The 24,131-nt window shown below is 43.5% G+C and overlaps 1 protein-coding gene across 1 annotated transcript in view; it reads right to left on the bottom strand.

The window, feature by feature from the left end:
- Positions 1 to 24,131, bottom strand: part of VWF (von Willebrand factor) — a 160,105-nt gene that overhangs the window by 86,115 nt on the left and 49,859 nt on the right. The window contains exons 14-21 of the mRNA XM_066631945.1: positions 20,723 to 20,918; positions 17,591 to 17,806; positions 10,973 to 11,213; positions 6,546 to 6,640; positions 6,217 to 6,377; positions 5,406 to 5,509; positions 4,590 to 4,728; positions 1,916 to 2,059 (exon numbers count right to left, since the gene is read on the bottom strand). Of these exons, the coding sequence (XP_066488042.1) occupies positions 1,916 to 2,059; positions 4,590 to 4,728; positions 5,406 to 5,509; positions 6,217 to 6,377; positions 6,546 to 6,640; positions 10,973 to 11,213; positions 17,591 to 17,806; positions 20,723 to 20,918 (1,296 nt within the window). The remainder of the gene's footprint in view (positions 1 to 1,915; positions 2,060 to 4,589; positions 4,729 to 5,405; positions 5,510 to 6,216; positions 6,378 to 6,545; positions 6,641 to 10,972; positions 11,214 to 17,590; positions 17,807 to 20,722; positions 20,919 to 24,131) is intronic.

Raw genomic sequence — 24,131 nt, 5'->3', positions numbered from 1 at the left:
ATCTGTGATGAAGCAGCAGCAGTGAAGGAAAGGTTGCTTTGTGTAGGGCTTTTTATAGGCCTTGAGCTATTGCAAGACCTTCATTCATTCGTATAAGTTCCATCTCTAATATATTCATTATGTAAATGTATGTAAATTTATTCAAATTTGAAATGTAAATTAATTCTTTTTTTATTCCTGGCCCCTGACACAGTGTCAGAGAGATGATGTGGCCCGCCTTCCAAAATGTTTGGACACCCCTGGCTTAGACCTAGAAGATCCAGGTTCAAATCCCCACTCAGTCATGAAGCGACTTGAGTGTTCTTGGGCCAGTCATGATCTCTCGGCTTCACAGGGTTGTTTTGAGGACAAAAGGAGAGAAGGAACTAGTACACCACCCTTAGCTCCTTTGAGGAAGGGAGCTATAAAAATGTGCAAAATAAATAAATAATAAATATAGGGCGCAATCCTAACCCCTTATGCCAGTGCTTTCCAGCACTGGCATAGCAGTGCCAATGGGATGTGTGCTGCATCCTGCAGTTGGGTGTCACTCCCAGAGGCCTCCTCAAATTAAGGGAAAGTTTGTTCCCTGACCTCAGAGCTGCATTGCCCTTAAGTCAGTGCTGCAAAGCACTGACATAAGGGGTTAGGATTGCACCCATAGCTATATATTAGGGTTAATGTTTGGAATAATTTGGAATGCAAAAAAGAAGAGACTCCTAAGCCAGGGAAGTCAGGAAGAATGGTCTGAGACAATGGAGCTGGGACAGACCCACCTTCCCAGGGGCTACTTAGGGATCAGTGCAACCTGAAGGAAAAGCAAGAGAAGGAATGATCAATGAGCTTGTGCCTTCAGCTCCTAAATCTTGGAAGGTGTCTTTTTTGCATGTTATGTGCTTCACTGTTATTTCATCTGGTGATGCAAACTGCACTGAGCTCATGAAAAACAGTCTATATATCAAGTGTGAACTTTTTTTTTTTTGCATAATTTAAAAACCAAGTTTTGATTGAAAAATGGCTGGATTCATATTTTACATGCTTAACCCCCTCTCCCCCCACAACACACACACACAGAGACACACACATGCAAAGCATTGTGTGGCTTCACATTTCATTGTAAACATGTTTGCAAAGCTCCAGACCCAATTCCAAGGACAATTCAGCACTTTTGGAAGTTTAGGTAATGGTAATCCTAGAACCCCCTAGAGATGTGTGAAGGCTGAACATGGGGACATTGTTGGCTGTTACAACGCCCAAGGCAAACAGCTGAAGTCTGCCCTCTGGAAGGAGCTCTTTACTTCTTCTTTCTTCCGTGTCTGGGGTGGGGGGTAAAGTGCAAGGTGGGGGTGGACCTTTAGATTTCCTTTAAGCCATATGTGGCTGGAGAGAAGGAAGAGCGATGCAGCCATCTAGAGATATTTTTGTCTCCACCTGAGAGCTGCTTTTTAATATAAGGAGGAATATCTGAAATTCATACAGAATTTCACCAGACATCAGTTGAATACTTTGAAGTACACTCAGGAGGCTCTTTAACCCTCTTGCCTAAGGTGTGAACACCAAAAGAGAGGCAGAATCTTCCTTCCACACCATAATTGAACACTACCAATTGCCTCTGTCCTGGCTGAATCAGGGAGTGAGCAGCCAAGATGCACAAGGAAGGGAAAGGCCCACAAAGCCGCTATTGCTCTTCACACTCAGGGAGGAAAGAGTTAAAGAGCCCTTCATCTGCACCTTGCACACGGGAAAATTACTGTAGTGCACAACCGGAGGGGAAAGTCCTTGGGATGGAACCCCCTACCACCAGTGCCTGCCTCTGCCTTAAAGCCTTGACTTCCACTGGTGTAGGGAAAACAGTCTCACCCAGAAGCAATTTAACAGATCATTGCAAGGGAAAGTTCTTCACAAAGCACACAGAGGAAGATCATACAGTACTTACTTCTCCATTATACAGCTCGATCTCTCCACCTCCAAACTGAACAGTGATCCTTTTAGTGCACTTCTGCCCCGTGAAACCACAGCCATCATTGGAAACAAGAATTCGGAAGGTTCCAGAATCCTCACTGCTATCGTCACAGTAATCCTTTAAGAAAAGCAGGTGTTAACAACCAGTGTTTGGAGGGTACATGCAGACTGACATCTTCAAAGGCCAAGAATCTCAACATGCTAAAGCACCCATTTCCAATGCTTTTCTTCTTACAGTACACTGACATCTATGGTCTTTACCTCTTGTGATGTTACTTCTGGTTCTGCCTTCTGCGGCTCTGTTCCTAGGGTCTGTAGTAACCTGTCCCTCTTCCTTCACCAGCTGAGCCACAGAACCAGGGAGAGTTTTGCAGCAATTTTCATGCTCTTTCCCAATGCTGGCAGACAGCTGAGCGTGGAATCCTGCTCTTAATTTAAAGTTGCTCTCATGACATCGTAAAATCATGCTGTCTGAGACTCCATATGAGAGCACTCAGGAACCCACCTTAGAGAGGAGGAGGCTGGATCTCTCTGAACTGGGAGAATAGCTGATAATTAGGAAGGTTCTCCAGATAAGACACCTGGTTATCAGACTGTACCCAGGTTCTAACTGGGCCTGCCAATTAACAATGGCCACAGCTGTGGGTTTCAGGAAGGGAAGAGTAAGTGGCTTTTGGCAGGGACAAGCCTTCAGTCACATGGTCATCCAGAAGGTTCAGTTGTCCAAGGCCTGTGTCTGATTAAAGCCTCTGGACTTGTACCTGACGTGATCTGCCTGAAGATGTTGCAACAACCTAACTTTTTGGAGGGTCTGAAAACTTAAGTTGCTTGGAAGATTTTTTTTACTCTAAAGGTACTTCTCAGGTATAAAAGACCCTTCCTGGGGTGTGCCTAGTTACCTCTCATCGCCAGACCCAGCAGGGCAGTCAGCCATGCTGCTGAATGGTGTTTCAACTTTCTGCACATGCTCAGAAGTTATACATGTGATGTTAACCTGTATTAGGTTAGGAGTTTAGCTTTATTTTTTTTTCTATTTTGCTCATGTATAATTTTTATAATAGTTTTACAAGAATCTTAATGTCAATCAATCAATCAATCAAACCTTTATTAGGCATAAAAATTAACACATAATATCTGTAAACAATCCAATATATAAATATATGTTAAAAAGCAAATAAAGATAAAGGTTAAAACACAACAATTTACTTGAGCGGTAACTCCAGGTTGCTTAGGACCAACAGATTAGCCCTCTTCAAGTTACTCAGGTGTAAAAATTTCGCAACTGGAAAGGTCACGAGTTTAGAATCTCCCGCCAACAAAAATTGTAGGCAAACATTCTCAGAAAGACCTTTTTTAGTTCTTAATGGGAGAAGGTACTGATTTCTAGGCACTTGATTGCCAACACAGTGCAAAACAATGTGTAAAAGAGAGTCTACCTCTCTAAGGCCACAGTTACAGACTCGTTCTTCCTTCGGGGCATTTCTAAAGAATCTTAATGTCTTGTATTTTATTCTAAAACTTTACTGTAGTGTGTGATTCTTGGTGGGAAATAATTCAACTAAATCCAGTGTCAACCACAAACTCACTCTACTTAAACTTTTGCCTGTATTCAGGAGGAGGAAGAGTCCTAAGACTTGAATGCTTCTCTTCCTCTGAGTAGACAGGATGCCTAAAGACATTTCACCTTCCCTGGGTTTATGAACTAGTACAGGGGTGCTCAATAGGTGGATCGCGATCTACCTGTAGATCGCAAGGCAAAATGAGTAGATCGCAGAGTGCCGACCCCCCCTTCAGGTGCCTCTGGGAAGAAAAGGCGGGAGTAAGGCCCATTGTACTCAATGGGGCTTACTCCCAGGTAAGTGTGGCTAGGATTGCAGCCTCACAGCCTAATCCTAGGCATGTCTACTCAGGAGTAAGTCCTGTTATACTCAGTGGGGCTCAAGGTACACCAACATACATTGTACACATAAATGTTATATGTTATGATGGTGCGAACATTGTAAAAAAAACTCTGGTAGATCTCCGGGCCTTTCTGGGTTTCAAAGCAGCTCTCGAGCCAAAAAAGTGTGAGCACCCCTGAACTAGTAGTTAACCTGGGTGGTAGCACATCTACGTTTGGTATAAGTGTGTGGCCTTTCAAGCCAACTCACAACTGATCCCCAGTTGGGACTGTCAGGATTTTGGATTTTTTCCTGCAGGACAAACTAGGTGGATCATAATGGAACATCAAGACAGTTGCGACCACAAATCTGATCTGAAGTGGAATTTGGGGAGTCCTTCTGAAGTGAAACATCTGAAGAATTTTGAGGGAAGGCAACAAGTTTTATAGTTAAGTTACCTAGGATGGTTTTATACAGGGTGACCCAAAAAAAACAGAACCCACAAATCTTTGAATAAAACTGTTAATTTTAATTTTTCTTCTTCTTTTCTTTCAGGGTATACAAGTCGACTTTGTGCATGAAATATTGGAACAATAATCTTCCCCAGTATGTCTTGGTCAACCACGGAAAAGTTTCTTGAAATTTACTGGACCTTTGTAGGATTTAATAAATTTTTTATGGGTTCTGGGTTTTTTTGGGTCACCCTGTACATATCTCTCCACAAACTCTCCACCATTATCACTGTCCATGCTTTATTCTAGCTCTTACCTGAACTAGCACATACTGACAGTTGCCTGGAAACTTGTACTGCAGTCCATCAAAGGTTAGGTAATGGGCTGTGCCGATGACCGAGCAGGTGCCACCACAGACATGTTCTGTACATTCCCACTTTCGAGCCCGACAGACACTGCAAATGGAAGATCAGCAGCTATTACTGCTATTTCTGCATGTTGGCAGAAGTCTACTTCATAATTTAGAACCAAAAGCAAGGTTGGATTCATGCAAAAATAATTAGCTACTACTTAGATCAGTGATGGCCAACCTTCCAGCCAGATTCTCCCCAACCAAGCTGTTCAGGAATCAGAACCGTTCCCTACAGCGATGACATCAACATGACCAAGGGGCCTGCACATTTTGAATGACCTTGGTAGCAAACCAAATGCTGTGGTTGCCACCAATCCCGTCTCCTATTAGTGGTGGGGGGAGTTTCTGAGTTACATCGAAATAAAAACACATAACGCTGCTTTCTGCACTTCTCATTTTTGTAAAACAAAACAAAAATCTGTGAAAAAATACAAGCATTCTCTAACACTTCTACATGCATGTCACTGCATCTACTGACACTGTACTACCTATATCATCTACCTAGTACACTTTTAGACAGACAGACAGACAGACAGACAGACAGACAGACAGAGCTGGTAAACAGGAAATAGGAATTTACAGATTATTTAAAGAAAGTGTATTGTTTTATAGAAGACTAATTGATAACAACTACAAAAGACAAGATTCACCAACAGTTCCTGACAAATCATACTAGAAAGACATAACTGACCATCAGTTAAAAGTAACCCCACTTCTTACCAAGTATTACAATCTTTCATCACAGTCTCTCCCGGGGCAAACTCTTGCCCATTGTGAAAACAGGGGCATTTTGCAGGTACAATGCATTTGTTTCCATGTCGCACCTAAAACAGAAGCAAGCAGTTTATGGACAGTTTATTATGCAAACATGTTTGTGCTTGTATAAGTTAAGACAGGGAGAGCAAACTATCCTTCCTGGGGATCGTGTCGCTGCCTCCTCTCTGCCTCCCCCTGCCCCTGCCCCTTAAGGGGAAAGAGGCCAGGGCCCTCAGGCTGGGGCGTCCTGACGCTCCAGTCTGAAAACCACTGAGATAAGGGAACGTGTGTTCCTTTTTCTTGGGGCTGCATTGCAGCTGCACTGGCATTGGAAAGTTGGATAGGATTGGGCCCTAAGTAAGTAAGTAAGTAAGTAAGTAAGTAAGTAAGTATTTGCAGAGGAGATGAAAATAATCACAGAAGAGAAATTAAATTCCAGGCAGAGAGAAGAGTAATTCTCCTTGTCAACTGGACGATACTGCCATCTAGTGCCAAACAATACCATTCCTGCAGTATCCAATGGAAAGATGATCTGGCAGGCCAGTAATCATTGTGATATGGGGAGAAGGAATGCACCTTATGGAATGCTCCCTGCCCACTGAAAATTAAGCCCACCCCTATCTGTGTGTCACCTTCATCTTTCTTAAAGTATGGAAATGCAACACCACATCATAGGCAGATAGTAGGCAGAGACGTAGTTAAGAAAGACAGACAGACATCCGTTCCTCTGTCATTTTCTTTTATAACTGCAATTAACGGTTCTCATTTTTCCTACCCATCCAGTGGGACAGAGGCAGCCAGATACACATCCATGGCTAATGCAGCCCAAGTCATAGTTTTGGCAGGTCTTCATACATTCTACCCCTTCAGCTCTTGGATTATTTGCAGGACAGACAAACGTGGTCAGCGGTGGCCTGCAGGTCAGGCTTCTCTTTGCTTAGAAAGAAAAATACAGGAATACAAACTCTATTGTGAATGAATATTTACTCATAAGTAAGTTCAAGTCAGCAAAGGTCCCAGCAATGTTAATTAACAGTTTCCTGCTTATAGATTCTGCCCATATGTATATAAATATACTTTGATTTTTAAAAGCATTTTACTAACCTCTGGAAGAAGACCGATGTTGAAAGAAAACATTTGGTACCAATGTCCCTGGAAGCCTGTTTGCGCTACAATGCATGAACCCATTTTCACAATAGCTGGAAAAAAAGGAAAAAGTTGAAGCATAAGATATTCTCCCTCTCTCTCAGAGAGAGAGAGAGAGAGAGAGAGAGAGAGACAGACAGACAGACAGACAGACAGACAGACAGACAGACAGACAGACACTTGGGCTAGCCTACCACAGGCGATAATTGCAAGACATGGCTGTGCAGGAGTGACTCCTGCGGCAAAGGGACTTGCCTTTCGAAACAATACAACATGGGAGCGACTCTATCTCCATCCCAAAATCCCCCTGGCAAAACATGCTCACTGTCACAAGTGAGCCCTTTTAGGGCAGGAAGCCATTTAATTATTTGACTTTGCCTGTAAACTACTTTGTGAAGTTTTTTTGTTGAAAAGTGACATATAAATACTGTTGTGGTCTACAAGGAATGCTGTCCCAGATGATACTGTAAACCCAGTTCATATAAACACTGTCCCAGGATTACCTTTTTTCTTCTTTACTTTTTTTTTACCTTAGAATGAATGCTGAGAATGCATATTTTGCAAAACATCATCAGCCACACTTTTCAACATTCATTATTTCTTTAAAAAAAATGTAGATATGCCCCCCATTCTAAAGTCAAGGTGATTCATGACACCACTACCAACTGATAAAAAGGTACATCAACCTTATGTGAGATGGTATGTGACGGCCAGCCTGTGCAAGGGGTGGACACTAGTCAAGGGCTCACATCTATACACTAGTCTAGGATCCCATGGCCAGGCCAACTGCTAAACCAGTGGCATAGCTAGAGGGAGTGTAAAGCACCAAGTTCTGTAGGAAGCCTCACGGCAGCATGCAAAGTACCTGAAATTTTGAAAGCCCTACCGGGGGGGGGGGGGCTTTCTTCTCGGAAACCTAATCGTCAGGGACAGTATTGGGAGAGGTGCAGTGTCTGCAATCAAGCTGCTGGCTCCGTGCTAAGATACCATATGGAAGAAAAAGCATGAAGCGTAAAGTTTAAGTTAGAAATTTAAGATAAGTATGTGTTAATATTGTCCCCGGCTTTGATTGACTGATTTGGTTAAAAGCCCTGGATACACTGAAGGAGTTAATGAGAAACTTTTTTAAGGATATTGAAAGTGCTCTTTATCTTTGTAGTGGAATAAATCAGTCATGGATTATAATTATAAATGTAATTTGGTGTGTGAACTAAAATCCAGAATTACTTGTGGACATAATTTTTACTAGACTTGAAAGAGTTTTGTCTCCTTGAGACTGTTTCTTTCGTTTTGTTTTTCTACATTAATCACATTGTTATCTGTAAGAAAAATTCAAAAAATGCCTGACTGAAAAAACATGTGGTGGAAGTAAGGAGAATAATACGCCGTGGACATCTTGTGAGCAATTGCAAGATGGAGCCTGTTCCAGATATTTGGACTCAAATGATCCTCAAAAATTTGGAAAAATTGCTCACAATGAGAAGACAGTAGTTGAGTTGGTCCTTGCAGATTCAAGCCAATTTAAAGACTCTCTCTCAACAGATAGATGTGTGAAAGGAGCAATTGGAAGATGTGAAGAAAACAGAAGATAAAAAGAAGGAGAAAGCGGAAAAGATGATGGTAAGGGATGAAATCATCATCAGAAGAGTGGATACAGAAACTAGAAGAGTGGAAAATCAACAGGATCTAGAGGGGACGCTGATGGAGATTAAGATAGAGAAGATGGGTGAACAAAATACAAAATTTGTTGGAACAAAAAGAAGAAAACATATCCCAGTTAATTAGAAGAATGAACATACCTTATACAAGAAAGTGTGGGCTTATTGGATTCTGTTATGGAGATACATTATTAAAGATATTATAGGAGAAAAAATGGAAAGAAAGAAAGAAAAAGAAACCTGAGGGTTAACCTGAGGTTTAAAGAAAATTGGAGGATTTTATTTAGTTAATAACTGGTTTAAATTTATTTTAAAAATAAATACATACGAAATGGATATATACGAATTAGAATGAATTAGAAAAAATAGCTGGAAACGTTAGCGTGTGGATGAATTGTTTTATAGGTGGTTATTATGTTAAAGAAAAAAATGTAATTAGATTGGAGAATGGTAAAGAACATATTATAAGAGATTGTTGGTTTTATTATAATTTGGAAATTAGATTATTATTATTTGATATTAATGAGTAATTGAACTAGTTGAGATGATAAAAAGTGAATATTTAGAAAAGATATAGGGAATTAGGAAAAATCTAGTATATTTGATCAATCAATATATATTTATATATACAATATATAAATGAGTAGAAGAGTTAGAAGTAGATGGAAGAATTGTTTTATATGTTGTTATACTTTGGTATGTAGACCATACCAAAGTATAACAACATATAAAACAATTCTTCCATCTACTTCTTCAGAGCTTGCGTCCTGAGTACACTTCTGTACTGCAGCAAGTCATCGACTCTCCGCTCACAACAGGAGAGGAAACTGAACGCTTTCCACATGCGCTGCCTCCGGCGCATTCTCGGCATCACCTGGCAGGACAAAGTTTCTAACAACACAGTCCTGGAACGTGCTGGAATCCCTAGCAGGTATGCACTGCTGAAACAGAGACGCCTGCGTTGGCTCGGTCATGTTGTGAGAATGGATGATGGCCAGATCTCAAAGGATCTCCTCTATGGAGAACTCGTGCAAGGAAAGCGCCCTACAGGTAGACCACAGCTGCGATACAAGGACATCTGCAAGAGGGATCTGAAGGCCTTAGGGATGGACCTCAACAGGTGGGAAACCCTGGCCTCTGAGCGGCCTGCTTGGAGGCAGGCTGTGCAGCATGGCCTTTCCCAGTTTGAAGAGACACTTGGCCAACAGTCTGAGGCAAAGAGGTAAAGAAGGAAGGCCCATAGCCAGGGAGACAGACCAGGGACAGACTGTACTTGCTCCCATTGTGGAAGGGATTGTCACTCCCAAATCGGCCTTTTCAGCCACACTAGACGCTGTGCCAGAACCACCTTTCAGAGCGCAATACCATAGTCTTTCGAGACTGAAGGTTGCCAATACAATTATACTTTGGTAATTAGATTATTTTGTTTTAATATTAATGAGTAATTGAAGTAAGTTTATGTTTGATAGAAAGTGAAAATTTAGAAAATATAGTACAGGGCATTAGGGAAAATTTAGTATATATTATATAAATAAATGGAAAAACTAATAAGAGGCAGTAGTAGATGAGTAGTAGATTAGGAGATATAGTATGATTAATGAGTAATGGTATATGGTATTTAGCACTCCTAAATGTATGTTATATGTTTGTATGTCTGTGTGTGTTCATAATAAATAAATAAATAAATAAATAAATAAATAAATAAAAGAACCCAGAAAGTGTCGACCCAATGTGCGGCGGCAGTGAAGAAGGCCAATTCTATGCTTGGGATCATTAGGAAGGGTATTGAGAACAAAACGGCTAGTATTATAATGCCGTTGTACAAATCGATGGTAAAGCCACACCTGGAGTATTGTGTCCAGTTCTGGTTGCCGCATCTCAAAAAAGACATAGTGGAAATGGAAAAGGTGCAAAAGAGAGCGACTAAGATGATGACGGGGCTGGGGCACCTTCCTTATGAGGAAAGGCTATGGCGTTTGGGCCTCTTCAGCCTAGAAAAGAGACGCTTGAGGGGGGACATGATTGAGACATACAAAATTATGCAGGGAATGGACAGAGTGGATAGGGAGATGCTCTTTACACTCTCACATAATACCAGAACCAGGGGACATCCACTAAAATTGAGTGTTGGGCGGGTTAGGACAGACAAAAGAAAATATTTCTTTACTCAGCGTGTGGTTGGTTTGTGGAACTCCTTGCCACAGGATGTGGTGCTGGCGTCTACCCTAGACGCCTTTAAAAGGGGATTGGACAAGTTTCTGGAGGAAAAATCCATTATGGGGTACAAGCCATGATGTGTATGCGCAACCTCCTGATTTTAGAAATGGGTTATGTCAGAATGCCAGATGCAAGGGAGGGCACCAGGATGAGGTCTCTTGTTATCTGGTGTGCTCCCTGGGGCATTTGGTGGGCCGCTGTGAGATACAGGAAGCTGGACTAGATGGGCCTATGGCCTGATCCAGTGGGGCTGTTCTTATGTTCTTATGTTCTTAACCATTCCAGGCTGTGGGAGCAAAACCAAGGCAAATGCCTGGCTCTGAAACTTAGTGCTTTGTACCCTCTCTAGCTACGCCACTGTACTGACCCAAACAATTTAGGTGGAATGGACACTTGGTGATTAAGAAGTGCTGGTGCAGTTCCTATGGGGCAGCTAGGATTCCCTGAAAATTGCACCTGCTCTAATGCAGATTATCACTAGACTGCTAAACAGTGTAGTGCTACACTTACCACATGGTATGATGATCTGAGAAGACATCATCTGGTTGGAAGATCTCACCATCATAATAACAAGAGCACTGGGACTTAGACACACAGTCTCCCTGCTGATCGAGGTACAATCCAACTGGGCAATAACAACCTTCCATACACAACTCACTGCAGTCTGCATCTGGGTAGGACAGGGACCGACAGGTTTGATTGCATGGGCTTCCGCACTGCTGGTAAATCTGACCTTCTGGACAATTCAGAGCTACGAAACAGAATAAAAGAATAAAGGAATGGATCACAGATTTGCCATTATGTACAATTACAGTGATGGACATCCTCCCAGCCCCTCCCCAAATTTCCTCTTCCTGTGTCACCTCTTCCTTTTCTAATCTAGGAAGTGGAAGGAGAAGGAGAAGCAAAGTAGGCAAGTTGGTGGATAGAGATGGGCACCCGCACCATTCTGCTGCCTGAGACAACTGCTTCACGTGGTCTCATGGATGGGCCAGTCCTGATGGAAGGCAGCTGCATCATGGACTCCTCTTTTGTGATCCAGGACGAACATTACCTCCATAGTACGAGAGGGAGACCGGATGCCATGAATCACACAGGTTAACACAATACAGTGGACCCTCCAGATCTGTGGGTCCTGTAACTGTGGATTTAACCATCTGTAGATAAAGGACCCCCAAATCAGAGGTTTCTCTGTTGCTTCTCTGACTTACCCGGAGGCCTCTGGAGACTGTTCCTGGGTTGTACTGGGCCCGTGAGGCACTTCATTGGCCTCAATGGACCTCAGAATTCCTCACAGAGGCCTTTGGAAATGACTGCCAGTTTTTGGAAACAAACCTGAAGGTGTATCCAAAAACCAGCAGTTGTTTCCGGGGGGCCTCTATGAGGCATTCTGAGGCACGTGGAGGCCAATTAAGTGCCTTGCAGGCCCAGCACAACCCGGGAGCAGCCTCCAGAGGCCTCCAGGTAAGTCTCTGCATGCATTGGATGCTGGACTCCAGCACCCACAGGATTAGGTAATCTCAAGGGGTCCTGGAACAGATCCCGGCAGATACCAAGGGATGACTGTAGTTGGCCCTGAACAACAACTATACATTGACTTCTGGCCTGCACATCTTGGAGAAGTTCAACACAATCCATAAGTCACAAGCCACGTACGATAGCTTTGCCAGAAGCACGATCTCTCCACAGCCCTCACACCCCTTTTTTCAGAGAACAAAAACAGGAGACGTATTGAGCCCCTGCTGGGCTTGTGATGCCCACCAGGGGCTCAAAAACAGCTGGTGCTTGGTGGACAACAAGTCTGGCTTATGGGAATTGCACACCAAACCTACCAAATACAACTCCTTGTTTTACGCAACAATATCCAACACTAGGTGGCAGCATTAACCATTTCACCCTCCTCTTTTCCTAAGAGGAGCAAATGGATGAATTTGTTGGTTAGAAGGGAATTCCCGTTCCCTGGGATTTCAAGACCTGAAACATTTAGCAGAAGTTCCAAAAAGTGAGCTAAGGTGAAGGCATCTGCTGGAGTTGTGAGGTTTGGGATTAAATTGTGAGCTGTCTCACTTAAAAAAAAAAAAAAAAAGGAGTAAGTAGCAGCATTTTAGAATAGCTTCTTTTTCAAATTGTTTTGTTGTAAAATTCCTCCAGCACACAGAGAGGCAGAACAGAAATTATACTGCGATAGAAAGACTGTCCAACATTGTTCACCTTTTATGGTTCCCTGTAATGAAAGAAGCCCTGTTAGCCTTTAAAGTGTGAAACAACCGAGGCCCAAATCAGGTAAGCTGAAAGCAGTGTTTGCAAATGAGATCTAGATTCTTGAAATGACCACTTAAGAACATAAGAACAGCCCCACTGGATCAGGCCATAGGCCCATCTAGTCCAGCTTCCTGTATCTCACAGTGGCCCACCAAATGCCCCAGGGAGCACACCAGATAACAAGAGACCTGCATCCTGGTGCCCTCCCTTGCATCTGGCCTTCTGACATAGCCCATTTCTAAAATCAGGAGGTTGCACATACACATCATGGCTTGTACCCCGTAATGGATTTTTCCTCCAGAAACTTGTCCAATCCCCTTTTAAAGGCATCCAGGCCAGTCGCCATCACCACATCCTGTGGCAAGGAGTGCCACAGACTGACCACACGCTGAGTAAAGAAATATTTTCTTTTGCCTGTTCTAACTCTCCCAACACTCAATTTTAGTGGATGTCTCCTGGTTCTGGTGTTATGTGAGAATGTAAAGAGAGCATGTCTGGCTTCACTGGAACTCCAACCGGTAACAGTCACTGGTCATGTTGAAACCAAGTAGAGAGAAGCTCAGGGACTTGTTGCACAGGTCAGAAGGGGGGGGGGGGTCAGCCTGCTTTCACTCTCCTGTCCCTGGTGTTAGGGTGCGGGGGGGGAGGGTAAGTTTTATTTATAAATTGTAAGTGGGAGTGGCTGTGGAATATGCCCAAACTGCAATGAGGAAGAAGGAGAGTTTTACTACTTTTTCCCTGCCACAGTGTTGATTATAATCTCACACACATCCCCATGCAGTATTGGTTGGGTGGGAGCTTTTGATTGGAAGCTACTTCTGCCCAACCAAAATCGGCACATGGAGAGATGCAGTCAGTATTGATACCATGGCAGGGGAAACGTACTCAGGACAAGCCACCACCTCCTCTGTAGTAGTTTGGTCACGTTCCACAGTCTCTGCCACTTGCTGTTTATAAATAAAACAAACCCCCACCCTTCAGGACATACTGGACATTTAGGCACATGTCTCACTTGGCCTTTCATGCTATTTTGCCTTTTTTTGAGCTTTACGGTTGTGGGTGTTTGCTTTTTCCCCCTCTTGCTGTCATTTCACTGCAAGTGTTTTAATTATTTGGTTGTTTTATGTTGGGCTCAGTTGACCAGTTTCTTGTTGGACATCCTGGGCACAGTCTTGATGTGGCAGAAAGGATACAATGTTTATAACATTAAACAAGCAAACATCCTCTACTAGTGAGAATTGGACCAAACCTCAGAATTTGGACCAGCCACACCTGCAGCACAATCCTATGCATGTCTACTCAGATGCAAATTCCACTATGTTCAATTATGCTTACTCCCAGGAAAACAGGTATAGGATTGCAGCCCTGGCGCCATATGGATGATTTCTTATATACACCACAAAAGCTATTTTGCTGATAGCAAAATCCTATGCCTACTCATAAGTAAATCCCATTGAGTTCAGCTGGACTTACTCCCAGATAAGTGTGTACAGAATTGCAGCCTTAAAGTCCAGAGGGGGATAGAACAACAAGGACATTTGTCACGGCACGGTATGTACTGCAGGTGTCACTGTGTAAGCAACCCCTCCAGCTTGCCATTGAATCCATTCCTGGCAGCTATGGCAATGTGCGAGAGCGCAGAAGGGAGGGGCCACTTACAAGGTGAGTTGTGACACCTGCAGTACTTACTATGCTGTCCCCCTTGTAGCTACACCACTGCAGCAGTCAATAGTCAAGTGCTCACCAAAGAGTGCTGAATGAAAGAAACTTGATCTCCAAGCCCTCTTCATTGGTCATGGAAGAAAACTCTCAGACCCAGAGCAGGGAGCTGCCAGAAGTTCCATGCTCTGTTCCGTCAGTAACTAACAATGCCAAACTGCCGACTGCCATCTCAATCCATTAAAGGAGCAGCCACCCTCCCTTGTGTGACTGGAGATGTCTGGAACATCACGATTATTTAATGGGGCTTTTGATGGATCAGTAGTCAGAGAATCTCAGCACTTGCTGAGCATAAAGTGCTCCATAATGGTCCAGAGCAGGGGGAAGGAGCAGCAGGATATTAAAGATTAATTGTGCAAATTGACTGGGTTCAATTACCGCAAGAACAATGTGCACATTACTGCTGCTCTTGCACCCCACTGCCAGAGCTGCATCATTCCCCAAAAGGGTTTCTCACCGACCAGCAGTCTCACTCCCCCAGCATCTCCATGCAAGTTACGAGGCCTTGCTGTGGTTTAACGTAATCCTCTTTCTCAGTAAACACCAACTTACTTGGCAAATTTGGCAGCTGTTGTAAATTCCTCAGTCTAACTAGAACAGATGCTATCAAACAGATCCATGAACCGCTCATTTTTGCTCGGCTCTGGGATGACTCAGGTCTTTCTGCCCCCCAGAGTCATGCTGAGATAGCTCACTAACAGTTTTCAGCCAAGCTGCTCATTCAGTCAGCACCACTTGCAGAGAGCAGCAAGTTTAGCACGTGTTCCTGGGCATGCTAAACTGGAAAAACTGGGCATTCCCAGGACATCATCCGAAACCTGTTTGAACCAAACGTTAGAGTGTAGGAATTCTCGGCTGCACACCCTGTCTTTTCTGGGTCAAGGCAATTCAACTGAAGGTTCCTGGTCTACAAATCCTAGCATACTACACCCAATGCCGTGTTTTAAAAGGAAGTTGTGGTTGTCTCCTTTCTGCCATAAGTGACCACGTTAACAGCACAGCAGTCATAAGCCCAAAGAGGCAGACTGGCTTCATTGCAGACTCCTGGGCCAAGGTCAGATTTGGAAGGCTTGTAAAATGAAAGAATCCCAAATAACTATGAAAGGAGGGTGTTTCTCTCAAATAGGTGCAACAGATGAAAACCTACCCAAAATACAGTGTTTATCTTTAGGCTTTCCAGTGTACACTCCAAAAATATTAGGCTCAATGATTAAAAAACAAATGGTCTCAGAAACTTTAAGGATCATATTCTCCCATACATCCCCTCACATGCACTGAGATCATTTGAGACAACCTCCAGGAATAAGGCAGGTGGCTTGATGGGGCATTTTCTGTAGTTGCCTTTCTCCTATTATGGAACCTGCATCTTGGACTGAGCTTCTGAAAGTTACCCAAGACAAGGCTCTTTAGGCAAACTTTTCCAGATCAGTTTATAGTTGACAGCTTTAGGTAATGGGTTTTTAACTGATTAGTTGTTATTGCTATTACAGCACAATCCTATACTTGTTGACTCAGAAGTAAGTCCCATTGTTTTCAGTGCAACTTACTCCTAGGAAAGTGTGCATAGGATCACAGCCCTAGATAATTAACTCAGTCCAACCAGAGAGACTACTCTATCCACTAGGACTGTTGTGAATTGTCACTACATAATGAGAGCAGAGTCAAATGTTCATTGACTCTACTTCTTCCATCCCACATTCCTTCAACCCCCATAATTTACAACCTTTGTTTTTCTCTCTCTCTACCCCATCTATACCGGACTACCTCACTTCATGCATCAGACAGAATTGACTCTAGTCCTGAAAGCTCATACTGAAACAAATACGCTACTAGAATCTTTGTTGTTCCTACAACATATGTTGTTTCTTCTGCAACAAACCTCTGGAGGTTTTTAAGTGTCTTATTGTGTGGTTTGGTTCCGAAATCATGCCAAAGCAGGAACGAATCCCGGGTTTCGTAGTGTTTCCTAGCCTTGGGCATATACCTTCTGTTTTTCAGGATGTGGTGGGAACAAGTATTCCACTTCCAGCACTTAGAACAAGTTAGAATCTGTTGCTATTCCTGATCCAGGCAATCGTGGTTCATTCCATGCATAATTTGCAAATAAACCAGGATGAGTGATGGATTTGCCCCAATAGTAAACCACTTTGTATACTGCCAGTAAAGTTATGAAATATAATTTAATCTAAACATATAATTTTACACATAATGATCCCAGATTCTGAAACTCTCCGATCTCTGATTGAATTGTTTGCTCTATAAGAATTATGAATTTCACATATTTTGGAGATGCAAACTGCAAAAGCTAACATGGATAGATTTTTAAACAGTGCACTCTGCTTTACTTAGGCTGCAATCCCAGCCACACTTTCCTGAGAGCAAGCCCCTGCTAACTGGTTAAGAGGCACTTTTTCAAGTGGGTGCTCCTCTTTTATTTAGCAGGGGGAGAGTAACTGGCCCACCTCACCCCAGCAGTGTCTTTTCTTGTGGCTGTCTGCTGGTGTTGCATCTTTTTAGATTGTGAGCCCTTTTGGGACAGGGAGCCATTAGATATTTGATTTTCTCTGTAAACCGCTTTGTGAACTTTTTGTTGAAAAGCGGTATATAAATACTGTTGTTGTTGTTGAACAAAATAGGACTTACTACTGAGTAGACCTAGTTAGGATTGTGCCCTAAATCACTTCAGATTCTCACAATTCATAGGCCCTCTGAATCGATCAGTTGCACTTTAAGTGCAAGAAGTCAGTCTTGCACTTTAGAAGTAGGCTATCTCAAAATGCCAGGTGCGAGGGAGTGGCAACAGGACACAGGGCTCTTGTGGTCTTGTGTGCTCCCAGAGGCATCAGGTGGGCCACTGTGAGATACAGGAAGCTGGATGAGATGGGTCTTTGGACTGATCCAGCAAGGTTTTCCGTACGTTCTTGTGTTCTTATGTTCATGGCAAGTTGGATAGGATCCATTCTTCATGCCTGCTGACTACATTCTTGACCTAGGCCTGAATCCTAAGGCCTCTGTCTGCCGTTTGAAGCAGAGAATGGCTACTTCAGCACATCCCCGAAACTGCACACTCAACACAGATGCAGGGGTGTGCACTGGCAAAAAATTAAGCAGCGTCCCAGAGCATTTTGTCTGCAGTCATCTACCTACCACAAAAGTCTGGCTGCCTCCAACTGATGAGAATGCCCTTCTGAGCACAAGCCGTGGCATAGGCGGAAACAGCAGCACACAAACAGTCTTTGCTGTTGGAACAGGAGCAAACGTCATAGCGGCAGTTCTTCAGGTAGGGAGAAGGACTGACTGTGCTGTGGCAGGGTTCAAACAGTGGTGATGACAAAACTGAGCACGAGTCTTCAGCATACTTGGCTAAAATGAAATAGTTGCACAAAGGCTGTGTTATTACAACTGCATTAGCTGCTATGGAAGGAAAGAGGAACAGCCTGTATTGATCAAGAACAGGAAGCTCCACCTGACCTAAATAACTCCGTGTGGCAATGCAATAGTGTTGCTGCAGCTTCTGCAGCATCATGCAGGGGATTTTTGGTTGCTGGAGGTCTCCTCAGGGTAGGGGACATTTGTTCCCTTTCTCCAGGGTAAGTCCCAGCAGCCGGTGTGGGGCAACTCAGACCTGCACCAGCAAAATTGCTTATGCAAGTCCATACTGCTCCATGCAGGCAGATCAGGCCCAGGAAGGGGCTCAAGATTTGGCATCTGCCACTGATCCTGCCCCCTCCCAGGCCTGATCCTCCCTGCCCCAGTTACTGCCTCATTCCACCCATCCTCCATCCTATTCCTCCCTGCCTCCCTGCACAGGCTTACCCACTGGAGCGGCTGTCCTAGGCCTGTCAGCATGTGAGAGGCTGTGGTCTCCTCGCTGGAGGACCCTCTGTGCTCATCAGCAGAGGCTGCTTTTGGCAGCCGTAAAGCGGCCTCCACTGGCACAATGCTAGTTACACCTACAGGGAAGGGGGAGAGGATTGGGCCCAAACAGAATCTTTAGAATCTTAGGGATTAACTGAGTTAGTAGCTGTTGGTGAGTCAGCTTTATTGACAAGGGTAGTTTACTAACTAAAAATGTGAACACAGCCACAGCCAGAAACTCCTGGTTCAAATCTCTAGCAATGAACTTGCTAAGCTGCCTTCAGTAAACTATATTCTCTTTATCACAATCTGCGCCCCTTTCCATTTGCACTCCGGGAATAAAATAACTGATCTGCCTTTTTGGGTCCTTGAAGATAGATAGCACAGGCCAACACACATTTTGCTTCCTTAAATGTTACACCAATTCCTGGATATATTCGGGGTGCCGATTCCAAAAATGGCACCCGTTTTGTCCTATCACATCTAGTTTTGGAGATATAGTATAGCCTCTTTAGTGAATGGTTCAAGCAGCTTCCTCATGAGGAAGCTTACACCATGGCTTCCTCATGAGGAAGCTGCTTGAAACATTCACTAGTGAAGATATACTATATCTCCAAAACTAGACGTGATAGGGCAAAACGGATGCCATTTTTGGAATCGGCACCCCAAATTATTATTTTATTATTATTATACTTTATTTTTACCCCGCCTTTCTCCCTGAAAGGACTCAAGGCAGCTTACAAAACAAGGTTAAAACAAGTTAAAAACATAATTTAAAGCAGATAAAAACATAACATATCATAAAAACAGTAGTCAGATAAAAACTAATCAGGTAAGAGCATAGGGCAGCAAATTAGAAAAGGATCAGGCCTGTGAGCAGATGTTAAAAAATGTTAAGAGATGTTAAAAAGATGTTTAAAAGGCCAGGAACTCAGAAGGCTGGTCTAAACAGAAGGGTCTTCAGGCCTCGCCGGAAAGTTACAAGAGAGGGAGCCGTTCTTAAGTCAAGGGGAAGGGAATTCCATATCAAACCAAATTCATATCAAACCACCATAAAGTTTGAGAAAAACTTTTCTGACCCTCAGTTTTGTAGGCCTGTATAGTAGGTGAACTGCTCTGAATGCTCATAAAGCACTATACCAATACAGTACTTGGTGAAAGAGTTCCAGTTTTCTCAGGGCCCAATCCTAAAAAGTCGGATCCTGGCTTCCGTGTCAGGCTGTCTGCCCGAAATGGAGGCTCTTCATTCTACGCCAAACTTTGGGTTGTCGTAGAATCGAGTAGCCCCATTGCAGGGCTACTCACTTTTCCTGGAGGAAGGGAATGAAAGTCCCCTTCTCCCGAGGAGGAGGTGGTGTCTGCCTGGGGCATGCTGGCTGCAGCTGCAGCCATTTTCGGTCCCACTGCAGCCCTGCACACCAGGCAATTCGGGATCGGGCTGTCCCTTTCTTAATACTCATCCTTCCTGATGCACTGCAGCCTCTCTCATTTCCCACACTAAGATGGACAAATGGCCTCCTTTCCTCCTCCAAGCCCTCAAGGCCATCCTCAGCCCTCACGGCCATCCTCTCTCATCCTCTGGGAGAGAAAAGAAGCCTCAGAAAGGTGGCCAAACACATGCATCCCAAACGTGTCCCTGGTGGAGAATGACTAGTAATGGCAGGCAAGCTGACTTCAAGGGAAACTTCTCTGCATCACTGCTATTTTCTCTCGGTGAAACCCCTAAATAGATTCCAAGGAACTCCAGAAGCCCCGGAAACAGCTTGGAAACGATCCATTCCACAGATTATGTGGAGCTCACATCTATTCAATCAGCTGTTGGAGAAAGGGGTAGTTTTGAATGCACTTGGTTGAGCACCAGGTAAACCAAATGACAACCAAAGGTAACTGAATGCCATCTGATCATTGGGACATTAATGCATATAGGGAACAAAATCATCCACAGCTTATGCTACACTTGTAAAGAGCACAGTGCTTTAGAGCAGGGTCTCCAAACTTTTTGGCCAGAGGGCCGCATGAAATATCTGGCGCAGTGCTGAGGGCCGGAAAAAAATTTAAATATAAAATTTAAATAAATAAAGTAGAGATGGGACTTAGATGAATGAATAAATGAATGAGTGGGCTCATTCACTCAGCCCTCAGAACACCCTCCAGATGCAATCAGAGTACAGCTCTGGTCATGTACAGTTGAGTGGGCCAGAGGCTTTCAGGGAACAAGAGGCTGACCATGGACTGGAGAGAGGCTTGCTGTGGGTTGCATCTGGCCCCGGGCCAGGGTTTGGAGACCTCTGCTTTAGAGTATAGATTAGTTTAAGATAGAATAACAGCGATTATTTCATCAGTACCATTACACCAAAAGAAGATACATGTGCTGCAATCTCTCCTCATAGCCAACTCTGCCTTAATTGTAAGGGCCAGTACCTAAGCGAGGGTTGAGGTTACAAGAATTGCTGTCCTGTTTCTGCAAGTCTTGACAGTCTCCTCTCAGCTTCCAGGAATTTCCAAAGTCTTCCACAAGGGTTTCCACCAGGCCAGATGGTGTAAGGAAATCATCTCCTTGATTGCCATTGTAGTTCCCACAGAGGCCACAGGTCTGCTCACTGAATTCTGAGGATAACTGATGAGACACAAGGTTTTGCAATAGCAATAGGTCATTATTTCTAGAGCAGTGGTTCACACAGTTTTAGCACCAGGACCCACATTTTAGAATGAAAATCTGTCAGGACCCACCTGACGTCAAGCAGTGAAGTCATGACCAGAAGTGACATCACCAAGCAGGAAAATTTTTAACAATTCTAAGCTGCAATTCTACCCACACACACAGGAGTAAGTCCCATTGACTATCATTGTTAAAAGCATATAAAGAGTAGCATATTAAAAGTACAGATGGGTAACATTTCCCCAAATGCAGTCACATACCATGAGAGCATCAAGTCTAATACATTAAAAATAAAATATTGAAATGAATGGGGACCCACCTGAAATTGGTTCGTGACCCAACTCATGGGTCCCAACCCACAGCTTGAGAAACAATTTTCTAAAGCACTTCCAGAACTTAAGTGTGATACATAAAACAAAATAAAACAGACCTGCCACAGTCCCCCTCAGAAAGAAAAAAGATGTTCTGCATAATTAAGGGCTAAGTCAGGGGTGTCAAACATAAGGCCCAGGGGCTGGATGCAGCCCCCAGAAGCTTTTTATCCGGCCCTCAGGCTCTCAGCTGCTGAAATGGCAGTCCACATGAAAATTGGGTTTTCCCAAATCTTGAAATATGATCAAGATTTCCATACTTTCTCTTCTGTCATTTGCAGTAAATGAGTTTCTGTATGAGAACAGAGTCTGATTTCTGGCCATTAGTTGCTTAATGATGTCAACTTCTGTTTAATGACATCACTTCCAGCCCTCAGCTGGAGCCCTGAATGCTAACTGTATGAAACTAGTTTGACACCCCTGGGCTAAGTGATAGGACCACTGCATCCTGGACAACCGTGACCCGGTCAAACACATCCCATTATTGGACACTTATGTCTATTCTTTTTGCATTCCAGACACCTGTGTCTCAATGTATGTATATAAACATTAGATGGACTTTTTATTTTCAAAATACAAAGGTAGGGTCAGGGTTAGGGCTGGGATAAGAGGCTCAGGATATATAACATGGGGTTTGTTGCCCAGGTATAGGGGAATGCAAATGACCGGAACACAAAAAAACCCAGATGCGAATCTGGGGACACCAATGACCAGGCTGCATTTGATTCGGACACAATCATTCAGGATGCAAATAACCTAGTAAAAGGCTCAACTAAATTCTACATCAGGTCCTCCTTTATTGACAAGTTTATAAGTAGAACTAAGCCAGAAGCACTTCTTGAATGCAAGAAAGCAGCCCAAGTGGGCTCAGGACCCCGACTCTGGGAGAGTGAAGATGAACTCTTTGCCCAGGCCCCATTTTCTCACTTCCCATTGAAAGTTTACTGCAAGAATATCCACCTCTCCCCTGTGGAAACTTATAGCAATCCTGCAAAGCCAAGTAAAACCTTGATTTCAAGGGAAACCTAAGCATGTGCTTATCTCTCTCCCGCCAAAATCATTTTTCATTTTGAAATGAGGCGTTTTACAATAATATTAATCATAATATAGTGAGTGTGGAAAGGAAGGGACATAAACTACTAAATAATTATGCAATTCAGCCAATGTTAAGCATTTTGTCTCACTGAAATCAATGAAACATTTCAAAAAGTACTTGACTTTATAAATCATTTTCTCTCTTTTCTTACATAAACATAAGAACAGCCCCACTGGATCAGGCCATAGGCCCACCTAGTCCAGCTTCCTGTATCTCACAGTAGCCCACCAAATGCCCCAGGGAGCACACCAGATAACAAGAGACCTCATCCTGGTGCCCTCCCCTGCATCTGGCATTCTGACATAACCCATTTCTAAAATCAGGAGGTTGCGCATACACATCATGGCTTGTAACCCATAATGGATTTTTCCTCCAGAAACTAGTCCAATCCCCTTTTAAAGGCGTCTAGGCTGGACGCCAGCACCACATCCTGTGGCAAGGAGTTCCACAGACCGACCACAGGCCGACCGACTACAGAAATATTTTCTTTTGTCTGTCCTAACCCGCCCAACACTCAATTTTAGTGGATGTCCCCTGGTTCTGGTGTTATGTGAGAGTGTAAAGAGCATCTCCCTATCCACTCTGTCCATCCCCTGCATAATTTTGTTATTTTCCCATTAAGTCAAAGATGCATTTGTTGCAAATAGAGAGTTTCAAATAGAGGGTTCAAATTCTGCCGTTTTAAGGGGCCAGAGGGTACAGAAAGCAGACTAGCTTTCTTCCAGTTTTCTTGCCAGAAAACACAGATTCTGCAGCATTTATGAGAAGTGGCTGCCCAGGTCGCCAAGAATGAATCACTTCCCTCCATTGTCCAAAATGTTCGAGAACTGCTCATTCTGCATGCGTGACTCAAATTATTTTGAAGTACTCCAACAGCAACAACAAGTTGACATTTTATGAGTAGATGGAAAGGAACTGAATTAGTTTACAAGACAATGGAAGACAATTGATAAGAAGCATTGGAAATGTATCATAGTTTTCATTCTTATAACCTGATAAAAGATGTGAACTCTGTAAATGTTGTCCAACATGACATGGGCCTGACCTGCGTACCACTGCCAGGAAAATAAAATGTTGCAGAAAAGACCACTTTATGCTGGCTGGTCAGCATGATTAGTGGGGTAGACTGACATCATTCTTGTGGATCTAATTTATTAAAAACTCAGAATTTGGAGGGTTCACCTGAATATTTTAAATTACAGAAATGCATCATCAAGAACTCTTAACAGACTACTATAGGGAGTCTATCAGAAATAGGCCAGTGGTCCAGCACAATGCAGTTTCCATCCAACCTGGGCTAGAGAGGCCATTCTAATCGTATGCGGGAGTTCTTCAGGAGCACTGATATTTCTAGCCAGCTCAATGGTTTCAGACACTTTAAAGGGAACATCCACTAAAACTGAATGTTGGGAGAGTTAGAACAGGAAATTTTTCTTTAGTCAGCATGCAATTAGCTTGTGGGACTCCTTGCCACAGGGTGTGGTGATGGTGGCCTAGATGCCTTTAAAGGGAGATTGGACAGATTCTGGGGGGGGAAGTGCATCACAGATTACAAGCCACGATAGCTTGTGCACCTCCTGCTTCTAGAAGTAGGCTGCTTCAGAATGCCAGATGCAAGGGAGTGGCAACGCAAAATAGGTATCGTGTTGTCTTGCGTGCTCCCTGTGGCATCTGGTGGGCCATTGTGAGACACAGGACGCTGGC

This window comes from Tiliqua scincoides, chromosome 6, assembly GCF_035046505.1.
Source record: "Tiliqua scincoides isolate rTilSci1 chromosome 6, rTilSci1.hap2, whole genome shotgun sequence".
NCBI lineage: Eukaryota > Metazoa > Chordata > Lepidosauria > Squamata > Scincidae > Tiliqua > Tiliqua scincoides.
This window is presented reverse-complemented; position numbering and strand designations above follow the sequence as displayed.